Source organism: Apaloderma vittatum, unplaced genomic scaffold (genome assembly GCF_000703405.1).
Source record: "Apaloderma vittatum isolate BGI_N311 unplaced genomic scaffold, ASM70340v1 scaffold1873, whole genome shotgun sequence".
NCBI lineage: Eukaryota > Metazoa > Chordata > Aves > Trogoniformes > Trogonidae > Apaloderma > Apaloderma vittatum.
In genome coordinates, this window is record NW_009707313.1 from 1 (window position 1) to 17,211 (window position 17,211).

The 17,211-nt window shown below is 39.3% G+C and overlaps 1 protein-coding gene across 1 annotated transcript; it reads left to right on the forward strand.

Moving 5' to 3' along the window:
* The first annotated feature begins 310 nt into the window (after window positions 1–310).
* On the forward strand, window positions 311–16,129 carry CHAF1B (chromatin assembly factor 1, subunit B (p60)). The gene is made up of 13 exons (XM_009866121.1): window positions 311–442; window positions 3,412–3,544; window positions 3,651–3,768; window positions 4,977–5,080; window positions 7,456–7,552; window positions 9,014–9,098; window positions 9,971–10,064; window positions 10,743–10,812; window positions 10,902–10,993; window positions 12,445–12,607; window positions 13,788–14,210; window positions 15,409–15,500; window positions 16,008–16,129. Exons 1-13 carry the CDS (start codon window positions 317–319, stop codon window positions 16,127–16,129), a joined length of 1,719 nt encoding a protein of 572 aa, XP_009864423.1. The 5' UTR covers window positions 311–316.
* The last annotated feature ends 1,082 nt before the right edge of the window (window positions 16,130–17,211 follow it).

Sequence of the window (17,211 nt, forward strand, 5' to 3'; positions counted from 1 at the left end):
GCAGGCCCCGGGGGGCGGCGGTGGCTGCCCCCGGGATTTGGTGTTTATTGTAACCCTGTCCTGTGCTTCTGTCACAACGTTTAATCCCACTGAGAGGCACGGGTTTATTATCCTCGTGCAGCACCCAGGCGGTAACTTCAGCCATGACAAATCATAGCGTTTAGAAACAGTCTTCCTTAAACCATCTTGTCAGGTCCTGGAATGCAATTTTTAGGGGACCTGGTGGTGATGCTTCTGAAATCCGCGTTAACTTTGATTGCCTCTGTCATAAGAAACAAGAATTTCTCTGGTATTTGCTCTGTTTCCTTTAGCAGACATGAAGGTCATCACTTGTGAAATAGCATGGCACAATAAGGAGCCTGTTTACAGCTTAGACTTCCAACGTGGAGCTGATGGGAAGATCAATCGACTGGCCTCGGCAGGTGTGGACACAGCCGTTCGGGTAAGTTTCAGACCTGTTTCGTTTGGGTGTGTAGCACGTGCAGAGCATGAACTGGCTCCTTATCCAAGGGACTGGATTATTGGTCAGTACATGGCACCTGCGGTAAATGGTTTAGGGAAAGCGTGTAAGTCGTACAGCTATATACAGAGCAACGGCTCCCCTTGCATCCTGGAGTTCTGCTGCTGAGTGTTGAACTGTTAGAAAATTACCTGCATTGACTGATGCGTGATATTCCTGAGTAGTAACTGCAAATTTAGGGCCCAATCTTCTGGGTTAGTGAGAAACAACTGGTTTTAATTTCCTCATGTTTACCAAGGTTGAGTTTTATCTACCATTTTATAAGTAGACATGCAGTGGTATGAGGTCTTTCTACAGCTGTTTTCACTCAGTTTCAGATGCTTCTCTCGTAAGAAATTTTGTGTTGGTGCTAGAAACCTGTGTTAATCAGTTGTTCATTCCTTTGAGAATCACTTCTGAAAATGCTAAATAACACAGACCCCAGAAGAGGCTGTAGGATTCACCTTTGCAAAACCAGGCAGTTTTTTACTGTCTTCCCAATTCTTAATGCATGTGGAGAGTGTCCCTATCATTCAGTGATCTCTTGGTTTCTCTGAAACCCTCAGCCCTAGTTGAAAAGCTTTGAGAAATTGTGTGCACCGGATGAACCACGCTCTTTTTATCTGGATGTTATTCAGCTCCTGGAATCAAGTTAATGGCCATACGAGGCACAATTTCCTTTGCAGAGAAATAAAATGAATTTATTTATTTGTTTAAAAGCTTCTTTGTATGGAAGGTAGACATAGTGGTCAGAGTTTTTCTGGGTCGCTGTTAGGGCACTTTTTAAAAAATTACAGGTTTGCCTCCCCTGTTTTTTGGAGCTGAGTGTGAAACAGAGTACATTACCCATCACTGTTGAGCTGTTTGGTTTGGATTTGGGTTCCTATAGGTTGCTTCAGTATCTTTTATATATATATATATTTTTACATATATATAAAACACCTATCACCATATTGATAAACATTCTGTGGAACTATTCTGATGGCAGAGGTGAGAACAGGACTTCTGGTGATTTCCTCTAAAAAACTTTTCTTTTTGCTTGTTTTACTAAGATCTTTATTGCTAACCTTTTGGTTTGAGACAGTTCCTCAAACTCATCCTACAATAAAGAAGAGTTCCAGTCTGGAACCCTCCCTGCCTCCCTGTGCTCTTTAGTAATGAACTCCAGTGCAAAGAATTCATGTTTGTTCTCTGCTATATGTGTAAACATTTTTCTATTTATCTGTCTTTGCATAATAATTCTACATTTTAACTGTCTTTTGGGCCTGCATGTGTTCTGTAAGGCTTTGTCATGGTTTGACCCAAGTACCCTGGGCACGGGAAGTCCTGCAGAGAAGGACTTGGGGGTGTTGGTGTGTGAAAAACTGAGTATGAGCCAGGAACGTGTCCTTGCAGCCCAGAAGGCCAGTCACATCCTGGGCTGCATCAAGTGAAGTGTGGCCAGCAGGTCAAGGGAGGTAATTCTCCCCCTCTCATCTGCTCTCCTGACACAGCACCTGCAGGGCTGTTTTCAGCTCGGTGGCCTCCAGCATAAGAAGGACATGGACCTTTTGGAGCAGGTCTAAAGGGGGGCCACAGAGATGATCAGAGGGCAAGAGCACCTTCCCTGAGAGGACACGCTGAGAGAGTTGGGGCTGTTCAGCTTGGAGAAGTCAACTGGGAGACCTTATAGTAGCCTTCCAGTGCTTCAAGGGAGCCTACAGGAAGGAAGAGGAGAGACTCTGTATCAGGGAATGTAGTGATTAAGACGGGTAATGGTTTCAAACTGAAAGAGGGTAGATTAGATTAGATATTAGGAAGAAGTTCTTTACTATGAGGGTGGAAAGACACTGGAACAGGTTGCCCAGAGAAGCTGTTGGGTGCCTTATCCCTGACAGTGTCCAAGGCCAGGCTGGATGGGGCTTTGAGCAACCTGGTCTGGTGGGAGGTATCCCTGCCCACGGTCGGGGGCTTGGAATGAGATGGTCTTCTAAGGTCCCTTCCAACACAAATCATTCTATGATTCACTGAAAACTAGGGTTTAATTCCAGCACTTCCCCTGCTTCAGTGTGGGGTCCCTTCCACTGGAGACAGTCTTTCACAGACTTCTCCAACGTGGGTGCTTCCCACATGCTACAGTTTATCACAAACTGCTCCACTGTGGGTCCTTTCTGTGAAATACAGTCTTTCACAAACAGACTGCTCTGGTGTGAGTCCCCCATGGGGTCACAGGTCATGCCTGAACACCTGCTCCTGCAAGTGGGCTCCTTCTGGGAGCCTGTTCCAGTGCAGGCTTTCCACTGGCTGCAGCTTCCTTCAGGCCACATCCTCCTGATCTGACGTGGGGTCCTCCACAGGCTGCATGTGAACATGCTCCACCATAGACATCCATGGGCTGCAGGGTGACAACCTGTGTCACCATGACCTTCTCAAGGGGCTGCAGGGGAACCTTTGCTCCAGAGCCAGGAACACCTCCTCCCCTCCTTCTTCACTGACCTTGGTGTCTGCAGGACTGTTTTGCTCCTGTTTTTCTTACTCTTATTTCTCAGGTGCTGTGCAGTGGCTTTTACCTTTTCTCAAATATGTTATCACAGAGGTGCCTCCAGCATCGCCAGTGGGCTCGGCTTTGGCCAGCTATGGTGACAGTCTTGGAGGCAGCTGCAACTGTCTCTGTCCAATGTGGGGACAGTTTCTGATGCCTTCTCACAAAAGGCACCCCTGAAGCCTTCTTCAGCTACCCAAAACTTGCCACATAAACCCAGTGCACAGCTGTAGCTCATAGAGGGAAAATCTGTGGTGCAGCTTTAGCTCTGAAAGTTTCAGGTAGTAAATTCAGAATGACTACCCAAGGAGTAAATTTTGGATTATTGAAGTGGTGCATGTATATATTATGTCTTATTCCTGAAAACTGTCTGTAATGCTTTTGTAACTAGATATGGAAAGTGGAAAAAGGGCCAGATGGAAAAGCAATTGTGGAATTCTTGTCCAACCTCGCCCGCCATACCAAAGCAGTAAATGTTGTGCGCTTCTCTCCAAGCGGTGAGATCCTAGCATCTGGAGGAGATGGTGAGAAATGTCTTACGTAAGATAATTGAAATGTTGAACTGAATGTAATGCATTAGTGAAATAATGAGTGGGAAAAAAAAGAAGCTTCATATATTTTCTTCTACAGATGCTGTTATCTTATTGTGGAAGCTGAATGATAGCAAAGAATTGGAACCATTAGTTTTTCAGGATGAAGATGAAGCTCAGCTCAACAAAGAGAACTGGACAGTTGTTAAAACTTTAAGGTAGTTTAATGTTTTAAAAGTTTGTTTTCTGTTCAGTGTTTTTAGTTCCCTAGTGGTTTCTTATCATCTGGTACACTCTTCTGCGCAGCGTACATATGTTGAACTTCAATGCGCTCTAAAATTTGCTTGCTCTAATATTCATCCTTTTATTGGATTTAGTATTTTTGTCACAGTGTCAATGTACGTCTTCTGTTAAGGCAGAAGTTTTGGCACTTACAGGACATAACTGACGTGCTCTGGAATGGATTCCTGAGATTTGCAGTCAGTTCAAGCTTAGCACAGAAATACATAAAGTAAATGTGAATTTTAATTTACTAGTTTTATAGTGGCGTTGTTGATCATTATTAAAGCAAAAAGTCTCAGTAGATGAAACGATTCGTGCATTTTTGCCAGATGTTAGCTGTGAGGCTCAACCAATCTATTTCAACTAGTTAATTTTAATAGTTGAAAATCTACTGTATTAAACAGCTTTTGTTTCAAACACGCCATGATTAATAAAATATGCACACTGTGCCTGCTAAGACTAGGTAAATGTTAGCTGATAGTGGCTAAGACATCAAACTAGCACTGACAGTTGAACTGCAACAGTGTTCTCTCACTCTCAGCTGAAATCTGAAAGAAATTAGTGGTTTGGGACACACAAATGCGTTTTGAATGAGCAGTATGTATAACTCTGCCTTGCTTTCTGTGTGGTATTTGTTCAAAGTTTTGGTCTTTATCTGTCTATGCTGATAAAATCATTAAGCATTTACACTTGTTTACAAAAAATGAGTAACTCTACTATCTGTCACTGATACATTCCCTGCAACTGTTGAAGTCTATGTGAAAACAGTTGCAGAAGTGCTCATAGGGTTCTTGGGAGCACCTACGTCATCCTTTAGAAACGTTACAATTAATCTCTTAAAGCAAACAAACCAAAACTCCGTTCCCTAAACTTGGTGTTGTAAATATTAAAGTTACAATACTGTATAATGAGTCTTCAAATGACAAGCAATAAAAACTGTTTTTGATGGAGCCCTTCTAGGTGTTTCTAAATATCTTGCATTGTTTTTTCAACTGTATCTAGAGCAAACTTAATTTTCTGTGTTTCATGGGTTTTTTCAGTTATTTGCCTGTGATTTTTTTAAACTAAAATACGTAAGATTTATGTTTACATATACCTGTTAATTTTTAATTTAATAGTTTGTTTCTTCTCTTCTATCTTTCAGAGGTCACTTAGAAGATGTATATGATATTTGTTGGACCTCAGATGGAAATTACATGGCATCTGCTTCTGTAGATAACACAGCTATAATGTGGGATGTCAGTAAAGGTAAATGCTTGCATCTCCAGTCCTGATGCAACTGCCTCATAATATTTAACAAAAGAGTTGAAAGCATCTTTTTTTTGTTTGATTGCTAGGTTTCTGGAATAGTGAGGCAGATAGCCCAGCCTATAAAGATATCCTCAGGCCATAAAAATTGACACATAAGCAATCTCCTAAATCTGGAGTATTCAGGAAATATATTTCACCCAATTTTTTCCCCTCAAACTCCTAAATAAGCAGCTTGTGTATTCATAGAATCATAGAATGGCCTAGGCTGGAACGGACCTTAGAGATCATTTTAATCCAGCCTCCCTGTCGCCAGGGACGCCACCTCTCGACTAGATCAGGCAACCCATGGGGACCCAACGGGAATCGAACCCGTGACCTTAGCGTTTTACTCCACCCCACACTCAAACAAACAAACAAACAAAACTTGATTGGTATTAGGTAACTAACTCCTTAGGTTAACAGTGGGAAGCGAGTGTGGGATGCAGGCTCTATTTTCAAGATGTGTGTTTTTTAGACTCCAGTAGGGAAAACACTTTTGTTTGTTCTTGTTCCACTGCTTGTATTCTCCAAGAAAGGCCCATCTTTAGAAGTTCTAGTAATAACCAGCTAGGTTAGGCTGCTTTACAGCAGCTTAATGTTTTCATATTAGCAATGTAATAATTACTTTTACTTCAATTTGATGTGGAAATACCTAACTTCCTCTAATGTTAACCTTTTATCATATATTTCTAGTATTTTGCATCTAATTAAGAAAAATAAAGCAGAATCCAGATTAATTTTTCAGTATGTGCACACACAAAAATACAAATGTTCTGCTGCTGCCATTTTCTGTGTTTTTTGTTTTGTTGCTTAATGTCTCTCCCATCCAAACCGTCACGTATAATCCTTTCCAAAAGTCTTTACCATAAATACATGCATGTTCAGTTTTAAGAGTGTGTGTGCTTAGAGCACCGGTAATGTGTAAGGGCATTGTGACCAAATGTCTCTTACATCTCAGACTGCTTGTAATGACTTTAAAGAGATGTATCTATTAGAATTATTATTATTAGAATTATTATTAAAGCTAATATAATATATATTACTATTACTTAGGTATAATGTCTTCCATTCTCACTGCTTTCTTTTAGCATGCAATTAATGCTAATGCCATGGAGGGTGTCTTCTAGGCAGAGAGACAGCTAGCAAGTTGGAAGTAGTAAGCTGTTAACATAAAATGTAGGTTCTGTGATTGAAGTTTTAGGCACGTGAAAGGAATGAGTTTCAAGGATAGCTTCCAGTAATACCCAAACTGAAAGCTTGCATGTTTTTTATTGTTTGGTTTGTGTTTTTTTAATGACTGGAAGAAAGTTAATGGTGAAAACCTATATGTTTGTTCAGTGCAAAGAGAATAACACTAGCTTGTCCTTGAGGTATAAACTGTTGGCAGTTTATGGAGTATCCTGTAGAGATACCATGTGTTTGCTCTGTTCTTATACTCTTTCTTAGGCAGTGTTGGCCACTGCCAGAGACAGAATGCTGCACCAGGACTTTTGGTGTTACGCAGCATGGCCTCAACTCTGTTAGTGTAATCTCTCTGAAGAGCTGTTGTCTTTGAAACTTGTCAGCTTCTACTATTTCTTTGCAACAAAGCAGCGCTTAATAGGAAGAAAAGACACCTGTCATGAGTATTCAAAACAAAGTATTTAATGAGAAACTATCTGTAACTTTATCTCATCATGATGCTTTGGATCTGAGAAATTCAACTGAGAAACATCAGTGGGGTCAGAGAGCCCATGCCTTTGAAAGATCTTCATGACAGAATAAACTGTAGAAGAATGCGAGGTAGCATTGCTGTAGAATTGTTTCTGAAAGTTGCCTGTATGTAAGCATCGATGAGACTGTGTGTAGTATATATATTTTTCAGTGCTAGTTCAGCAGAGCGGAAGAGTTCCTACATACCCCCTCCAGCTGAAAGTTATGTTTTAAAGATGGAATTTCTGGCTCAGTATTCAGCCAAATTCAGTTAGCTGTCGAACAGTATTCTAGACTTGCCTGAGAAGTTTTCTCTAAATCACAAAGATTTTGAAATACTTCTGCTTTGAAGTATTCTCAGTTTGTATGTTTAATGCCTAAGGCCAAGCTACTTGTCTGAGTTAGTTTGAAGGGAACAAACCTTAAATTGGAATGTTACAATTTCCTGTACTTGCGAAGATTCTAGAAATAAAGCAACTTGTTCTGATGTTCTTATCAAGTACCATCAACTTGGCAGTTTTGCATGTTTAAAAAATGAGTTATCCATATTTTGAAACATTTTGTCTTGTTTTATTTCTGAAATGAAGAAATGTTTTTAAACACGTTTGAATTTAGAATCTGAAAGCTGTTTGTAATTTCAGGACAGAAGGTTTCAATATTAAATGAACACAAGAGTTACGTCCAAGGAGTAACCTGGGATCCTCTAGGCCAGTACATTGCAACTCTGAGTTGTGATAGGTGAGCTCTTGATCCAGGTGTTTTGCCATAGTATTATTTTACTTGATGATGAATTTTAAGCAAGTATATGGGATAAATGTGACTTTTATTTTTATTCAGATTTTTCTTTGGGAAGGTTGATGTGAAAGTAGGATGATACTCTAGTGATTAATCTTTTGCTTGTCGTAGATGGTTCCTCTCTAAGAGGCAAATAAGCTTACATAAACTGTTGTAGAACTAAGTATTCATGGTATTGGTCATTAGAGACACCAAATACATCTTAAGAGACTGCCACGTTCTTCATTGTTAAAGGAGCTAATAAGTTCATCTTTGATACTTTATGGGAATATATAAACAGGTTAGGAAATCAGTTAAAATGTTTTTCTGCTGATATCTTTGATTTTCCCTCTTACTTCCTTCATCCCCAACAGTTTTGTAAGTGGTGTCATTGGGAAAGCTAAACACACACTTCATAAACTTGGCTCTTGTCAGAACTTTGAGTGAGCTTAAACTGTTTAGTGCATATGTGCTGCTCGGAAAGGCTGTGCAGCTGGCTAATAAATGAATGTCATCTGGCACCAACTGTAAAGAAAATTGCCATAATAGTGGAAAAGTAATTTTGATTTAAGATTTGCAATAGCCTCAGAAAAACAGTAAGTTGATGGCGCCTAGGTCATGATGAGCCTATATCTTCTGATAATCGATTATGTGAGATTTGTGTGTCTTTACTCAAATGACCGGCATTGAAATCCAAGTTATAGAAGGATGCACAAGTTTTTCTTGGAGTCTGAAGCTGTCTTCCACATTTTCCCTTTTTCTATTTTCTATTCTATTTCTGTCATTTATTCTATTTTCTTTTCCTAGCCTCTGTCCAGGGTTCTTTGTGGAGCTGTTTCAGCACATTAAATCAACCAAAAACTGTCTGGTTTTTGTGTTAGATTGATTTTCTGCCAGCCTAACAAATGAATATAACTCAGTAATGGTTGGAGCTGGCAAAGGAGAGGATGGTGGGATGAGCAATTGAGTTCGTGTAGATTAGCTGCTGTTTTAGTGAGATGAACTCAGGGGAGCTCCAACATTCTGTACAGATACTTACTCCAGTTTCCATTTATTCCAAAGGAAACTGAAGCACAGAGAAGTAGCTAATTGTCTTTGAGGTGAGCTCCCACTCCTCAGGGACATACTGGCTACTACAGCATACTACAGCACAAGTAGGAATGTCACTGTCCTCTAATTCTCTCAGTCCTTTGTGAGTGCATATTTCACAAACTTTACTGAGTCAAACAATTGTCAGTGGTTCATTGATGATTTAACCATCAAAACCTGTCCTCCCCCTGTGGTGTCTCGTGATCAGTTATAATTATATGTGTGATTATCACTTATATTTGGCGGTCCTGACTGGGAGGTGAGGTCCTGTAGTGTTGTGTGAAACTTGGGGTGAAGGGAAGCTGTTCATAGCTGATTCTGCTCTCCATCGTCTAGGGTCCTGCGGGTATACAACACACAAACCAAGCGTGTAGCCTTCAACGTTACTAAGATGCCATCTGGATCAGGAGCTGAAGGAGAGGTACATTGTTCTACTACTACCCTTGCATTTTGTAAATAGAGACCACTTCAGTTTTCCTCGAACCTTGCAGAAATTACTATGCCTGCTGGTATTGATTTTTTTCAAGTTCAGCTGATTATAGTGGCTTTGGTTGCAAATGTTAAAAAGAGCGTGGAAAACAACAGTAACAGGAGAAATTTTAGACATGTCTGTCAGTAGCTGCAAGTTTATTAATGGACATAACATAGCAATAATATTTTAAAGTCCACAGCTTGAAATTTTCAAGAAGGTGGTCTGGTTTTTAGGAAAAATGTGAATTAAGGAAAACTTAGGAAGTTCTTTCTAAACCTAAGAGGGAAAACAAAACTTCTTTTTCCTCCTGAAAAGTTCTACGTGATAGTAAAATAACACCTCCAAGCTGGCTATAACCGTTTTAATTACTTCTATTCTTTTTCTTTTTTTGTAAAAACATTTGTAACAGTTTTTAAAGAGACTGAAGAACAGGCCTGAGAGACGGCATTTTGCAATTACGGTTCTCTTTAAACTTCTAATACTAGAGTTAAAATGAAATGCCTAAGGAACAGACTTTTGTGTTGACTATTAAATAATATTCTCCAGATTATTACTATTTTTTATGTGCTATTACTGGTCCAATGTGACTGCTCTTGGAATGTTTGGTTAGCAGCTGAAGAGGGATCAAGGACTATTTTTCTTAGCTGTCAGGAACTTACAGTGCTGCACAGAGTGACTGAAGGAGCCATGGTTCTTAAAACGTTTATCTTTAAAAATAAAAGTTCCATCAGATTGGATTGTACAACTGGATGTTTTTTCTCACTTGAATTCCAGCTGACACGTTCATGGCACTTTACACAGTCATATTTTCAATGTTCCAGGCTAGGAGCTATCGGATGTTTCATGATGACGGCATGAAGTCATTTTTCCGCAGGCTCAGTTTTACTCCTGATGGTTCCTATTTACTCACTCCTGGTATGTGAGAAAGTGTTCTATAAGTTACATTATATCTTTTGTGCTCTAGTCCGATTGTGCATCAAGGGTGCTAGGAGATGTTTATTTATCTTAAATATGCCATTCCTCATTCTTCCTATTGAAAAAAAGAGAGGCTCCACAATACTCTTCCGTTAGCACTCCAGAACACCAGGTTTCTCCTGTGATGAAAATTCCTTTAATGGCACTTTTCTGGCCTCAAACATGTGAACTGCAACAATACAGCTCTGTTAAAATAGAAATGAAGAGTAATGAGTGATTTCTTTTGACTGGTCTCTTTTTGTTTGTGTCCTTTTCTAAGAACATTCTGTAGCCATAGTAAAAATAACATTGCAAGGAGGGGATCAGTTCTTTCCAACCAGCACTGCTTTTATAGATGTCTGGCAACATCAAAAAGAAGCTTTGAAGAGGAAATATAATTTGTAGGTTGGACTTGATGATCTTAAGGTCCTTTCCAACCTTGATTCTATGTTTCTGTAAGGGAAACAAAAACAGCACTAAATAAATATTTTTGATGCCTTTTTAAGTTGCGTTCAGGTTGCACAGCTCCTGCCCAACTGACAAACCTAATTCCCGAGAAGTAGAATGTTTATGGACATAAAGTGTGTACTCAGTACCTTTCTGAGTTGATGAGTAACGTTTTAACCTTTATTTTTGCAGCTGGCTGTGTTGAATCGGGAGAAAATGTAACAAACACTACGTATGTTTTCTCCAGAAACAATCTTAAAAGGTAGAGTTTAATAAGATGAAAATACTTTTTCATTAAAAAAAAATTAAAAATGAAATGCTGTTTTCTGAAATACCAATTCTTTATAAAAGGCCTGTGGGTCACCTGCCATGTCCTGGAAAAGCAAGTGTTGCTGTTCGCTGCTGTCCCGTCTACTTTGAGTTGAGACAAGCATTTAATAAAGGTACTGTAAGTCCTTCAGGGAGTATGATTTTACAGCAAATATGTGAAAAGACCAGTGTGTCTGTTTACTATTTTATGTCCTAGCCTTTTAACATTCCATTAAACTAGTGTTGTACCACATCTTAGAAGCTGTTTCCTGATTCTAAGACCCTGAATTCGCCTTAAGTACGTTGTGAGTAGCTTTTGATATAGTGAATAAATGTTATTACTTGGCCTGGTAGGCTACAGAAAGACTGTTTAATATTTTTCTTTAACTTTTAACCATTTTGTGTGAGTAAAAGTAAATAACTTGGCTTAGCACTAAAGGAGCGACCTAGTAAAATATTTTCTGTTAGTTTCAACTACCCACATCACAGAAGCACTGGAGAGTTGGTATAGTTTGCAACAACCATTGATGTTTATTCAAGAAAACTAAACCTGAAGCAGTTCTGGTGTTACTGACCAGAAAAGCAGTTCTGAGGTGGGGAAAGCATTATGTGAGGTTGCATGAAAACCTACCTGGAGATTAAAAACAGCCTTATTGTGAATCCAGGAGTGTTTATATTTTAACAAGACCAGTCTTACTCTGGTGAAAAGGCAGAACTTTGCTCGTTTGTTTTAGAGGATCAGTTTGTAGTATTCCGTACAGGATTTAGAGATTGCCTGTTGTATTTTCATCACGATCTTTAGATCTGTTACAACAATGTGTTGCAAAGTAAGGAGATGTGCCTCTGCTATTGGTCTCTGTATCTTCTCTAAACAGAGCATTTAGGTTCTGCAATTTACACCCAGAAAAGTGAAAATCTGTGGTAGTCTAGAAATCTATAGATGTGACTACCTTACATTATGTTAATGGCCTGTGTGTTTTATTGCATACCCTCCATAATCAGCGTGGAACTGAACAGAAGCTCTGTATACTGGCAGTTTCTGAAAGCAGCTAGCTAGCTCTCAGCTTCCAGTGGAAATTGGAATAATCGGGCCTTACAAAGAACTAATGTTGTGATAAACAGACTGGCTAGGACCTGAAGATACACAAATGGAGCTAAATCCGTTGTTTTGACTGAGTCCTACAGAATATAACATGATGGTATAAATTTGTCATGGCCTTGATTTACATTATATTTTCAAGTGTATTTGTGTGGACTTTAGTGTTAAAATTCATATAAATATGCCAGAAAATTTCAGCCAAAAAGTATATGATAAACTTTACAAAACAAAATAACAGCAATCCAGATGGACAAAGCTTCTGCCAATTTCTCTCTCTTTAACTAAGACAATAAAGGGCAGACTTTAGGCAACAGAAAAATTAGTACTTGACATGCAGCTTTATAGAAGTGCTATCTTCTGAGCCATTATCTTGATACTGATTAATAATGAAATCTTTATTTAGATTCGTGATTAAACTAGTGCAGTTACTACCTTGCAATGAATGCAAGAGAGAATTCTGGATGTGTTAATTTCTTTGTATTCTAGATGAAATCAGTCAGAAATCGTCTCCTGCTCTGTTTAATCTGCCCTATCGACTGGTGTTTGCTGTTGCTTCAGAAGATTCTGTGCTTTTTTATGATACTGAGCAGTCCTTCCCCTTTGGTTATGTTTCTAACATACATTATCACACCCTGAGTGACATTTCGTGGTAGGTAATTGTTATGTTCTTAAGATTTGTTGTGATGGGGGATGTGTCCTTTTTACATACTGAAGTTCCACACAACTTCTTGTGTCTTGCTTTATTTTTACATTTCATTTATGACACACGTGTTTTCACTGTCATTGTAGTGTCTGAGCAGCAAGCCACCTCTTTTTTGCCCTATAAACTGGAGAATTATGGTTCTTTTATCAATTGGGAAACAGGGTGCAAGCGCCCTGGGGACAAGCAGAAGGAATTTTTTTATGAAAACTAATGTACTAGGTGCCTGTGAAAAATACTTACTGTTCAGGCAGTGAAACCGGTGATAAGTTATTTGAAGGTTTTGGTAGCCATGTCTCTGAGTTCAAGTGTCTGCATCCTGGCCAAATCATGCTTTATTTGCACAGTTCTGCTCAGTGGTTCTTCATGTATGGGACAAAGTCATTTATCTGACTTGATGTGTGGAGTCAAACCTGGAGCTTAAAATTGAACTCAAGTTTTGCAATCGGGATGTGCCCCTCTGCTGGACAAGGCTGCTTCTCATGCTATTCTAGCCAGTATTCCTAAGCTGAGGACCACATAGAGGCCTGTTTTTTCAGTTATTATAACTGATGCTCAGACATTGTGAAAACTGTTGTGTGTCAAGAGGAGAGGAGTGGAAAATAATTTAAAAATCAAGTGTTTTTAATCAGTGAGAGTTAGATGTTACTTGGTGAAGTCAGCACAAAGACCCCATTCAGGTGAGCAGCATGGTGATTGTGGGCATTGCCTCTACTTGGCAAAAGGAGCACAGCCGAAGAGCTTGAACTGCTCTACTGGTCTGAATGAGGAGAGTTGAGCAGTATTTCAGAAGCTGTGGTTGATGATTTGTGTACCTGCAATTGAACCTTGTTTTGTGCCAGCTCAAATGCGTGCAGGTGCTGGCAGCAGCATATTACAGGTGATCACAGACGATTCCATCAGAGATTAAACAAGAGAGATTAAATCAGGTGCAAAAGCCAGAATTGATGTTCTTTTGTTTATTTAATTTGGATATCTTTCACTTGACTGCAGTTTTATTTAAATGTATACGTGTACGTGGGGAAGGGAGGAAGAAAGAACGGGTACAGCAAGTGTTATAGATGGAGGGGGTGAGGATTGAATAAGAGTTCTGACCTTTACTCTTAATGGGAAAAAAAATTACAAATAGGTCCAGCGATGGAGCCTTCCTTGCTATTTCTTCCACGGATGGATACTGTTCATTTGTTACCTTTGAGAAGGATGAACTAGGAAAACCACTGAAGGAGAAGCCACAAATAAATGTCAGGACTCCTGGTGCAACAGAGAAGAAAGTGAAAAAGATCCAGTCACACAAAGTCGTTTCCCCTGGCTCTAGGCTGACAGAGGGGACTCCTCCCAGCAGGGTCACTGATCCTAGCACTCCCACTCTCCAACCTAGAACACCCACAGCTATCGGTAAGGATTTGCCTTCCACACCTGTTGGCATAAGAAATATTCCAGTTTCATCCTCAGACGAGAGGAAAATCAGCCAGCCAGCTAGCCAGAGCACTAAAGTAAAGCAGCCCAGGAGGATTACTCTCAACACTTTACAAGCATGGAGCAAGACGCCGAGGTGAGACTTATATTGCCATTTCCAGTCATAAATACAAAAGGCCAAGACAAGCTGTGGTTGTGCTACGTTTTAAGGTTGAGGTCTAGACATAAATTCGCAGCCCAGTGTATTGGTGGTAGCTGTCTTGATGTGGAACCTTTTGTTTCAGTTGTACTGCAACTGAAGGGTCAAAATGTCTTCTGAAACCTAAATGTTCAGCTTTTTTTATTTATGTCTTAAATGTGAGGCAGTAGCAAAGTTCACCTGACTTAAGCCTTGTCCATGTGGTAGCAACAGGTGTCTGTCTTCAGGTCCCGTTTTCTGTACAAAGATGGTACCTGAAGTCTTTAGCTGACAAAAAGTATTTAAAGACCCTTCTGACAAATATTTTAAGAAGTGAAGAGTGCAAGTCTAGACAGACCCTCAGTGACCACAGTCGTGGCTGTGAGGCTTAAGGCATTGATTAAGGTGATTTCCTAAGGTGAAAACCTAGTTTTTCAGAAATTGTGTGTATTACAGCCTGCAGTATAAGATCCTGAGCTGATATGCAACAGTAAGGATGCCATGCAATTAGAGATCTAGACTTTGTCAGCAAAACAAGGCTATTTTAGGATTAAAGGAGATTATTGTAACTTCTTATATGAATGTTGTAATTAGTAGGTGGCTAGGGAGGATGTGGTGAATGAGAAAGCAGGATAGTGGATTTCATCAACAATTGCCAAGAAAAATTTTGGAGGTGATGGCTTTCTACACATCTATGTCCATCTGTATTGGAACTAACAAATGAAAGTGTTGTAGGTAGTTGAAAGTGATTTTCGTCTGGAGGGGATGGTGACTGATGGAGCTAATTAGCATTTTTATTTTTAAGAGAGATTGAAACTGTATTTAATCATATAATCTGATTATGCCATGAGTGTCATCTTGTAGTAGCATGCATGATGCTACTTGTAAGACTTTTTTTTTTAATGTTTCAATCCTCTTACACTTCTGTACTTAATTTTTAAGTGCCATCCGGAAGAGATTTAGCAGAAGAAAAGAGATTTACAGTAATTGTTAGTGAACCTCAGTGGGCAGAAGAGTTCCCTAGAAATTTATGAATCTGAAGTGTTAACATGGATGGGGCTGGGGAATAGGAAGTACATCCAGTCTCGGTTTTAAAATATTTGACCAAGATACTGTGCTCTGAAGGTGCAGTTGAACTGTTTCTGCTCTTTTAAAGGAGAGTAAACTTGATTCCACTGAAGCCAGATACACCAGCCTCTCCATATACAGATACAGTTCCTACATCTCCTTCCTCAGAACAGGAACACGGTAAGCTTTTGTGGCTACTAATATCCAGCAAAGCCTTTTGCCAATCAGTTCTTTCCGTTACAGACATCTGTTATAAGCTATAAGATTATACCACAAGCCCAATCAAGTACAAGCCTAAACCTAGTTATAGATTCTAAAGCTTCTGTGTTGTCTTGGTGTGTTTGAAAGGTGTTTTTGACAATATGAAACATGTTCTCACTGCAGTTGCCCTTGAGTATCTGCTTATGTGACAGAATGTCACTACCATTTTTATAGTAAAGGATGCATTTGAAACCAAGCAGAATAAATTCACTTGGGTGTAATGTTCTCCAGGTCCTGTAGGTGGGCTTTAAAGACCCTTGTACTTTCAGTACATCATTGTTTCAGATGCTGGACTCTCTCAAACCAGGGTTATAGTTTTGAGTTTTCTTTGGCGAGTGTTCAGTTGTTTGTGAATTCAGCAAACCAATTTACTTTCTTAGTCTGGATTTACTCAGCTTAAATGATTTTCTAATCTGCCTATTCCAGAGAGGCCATTGCCATCTGACGACAGTCTTCAAAATCCCCCAGCATCGAAACGGCCTAGAACTGAGGAAGTGTCTCTTTCTACATCTGCTGAAGAACAAATCTGCTGTGATCCAAACAAGTGAAGCTACATTTTTAGTAGAGTCTTCACAGTCTGAAGGTGATACAGCCATATCTGAAAGTGCATTTCTTTTTGAAAATGTTAAATCCTCGACTCCTGATTAAAGTACCAATGCATATTTGATGTAGTGCTGTGAGGAAGGAAACTGGCAGTAGAAGACACAGGTTTCAGGAATGCAGCTTTGGGAAGTGACTTGTAAGTGTATTTCTACTTCTTGGAGACAGCATTCTTCAAGAAATGCCACAGTTTAAGGAAATCAGGAAAATCTGAGTGCTGGAAGGCTGCACAGTAACCTAAGAGTCTCCATCAAAATCCCTAAGTTGATTTTTGTGAAGTATTATGTCTTCCAGCAATCTGTCTGGCAAAAGAACAACATTTCTAAGGACTTAAGTACATTCATAATGATTTGATGTGATTTAAGACTACAAAAAAAAACCCCAGACAGTTTCATTCAAGCATCTTGGCTTATATGTTTAGCAATGTGCAAAATAATTAATGGTCTCTGGTACATGTGGATTGGAAGCTGATGTTCACATGCTCTGACTCCAGCGGCGTGCTATAGGACTGGTAAGATTGAAACATAAATCAGAGCTTGTAACTGCAAGAAGCAAGAAAGCAAAGGGAAAAAACTCTCTGAAGATCTATTACAAGCATTAAACAGCAGAAGAAAGTGCTTAATTTTTTAGCTTCTGTATCTAAAAAAACCCAAAACTGCAGATTTGAGCATGGTTTGAGTGCATACATTAGAAGTTGCTCCCCTTTCTTTTTTTCCTAAATCTTAACTCTCTTAGCTAATAAAACATAATATAAATCCAGTGTATGTTAATCTTCTGAAAGTTGACTTTTTTAGCATTTAATATATGCAGTAATCATTTAGGATTTAATAACTGAACTAAGACCTGCAGATTGGTGAGACCAAAATATTGGAAAATCACTGCACCGGGTTTGTTATGATGTGCAAACTTAGCCTCCAGAAGTAGAATGTGTTTGTCTGCTTCTTTTTGCTTAACGTCATGGACTTGATCTTAGAAAAGTAAGATAATTCTTAAACTGAGAATAGGCATTCTAGCTGAGGATAGCATGTAG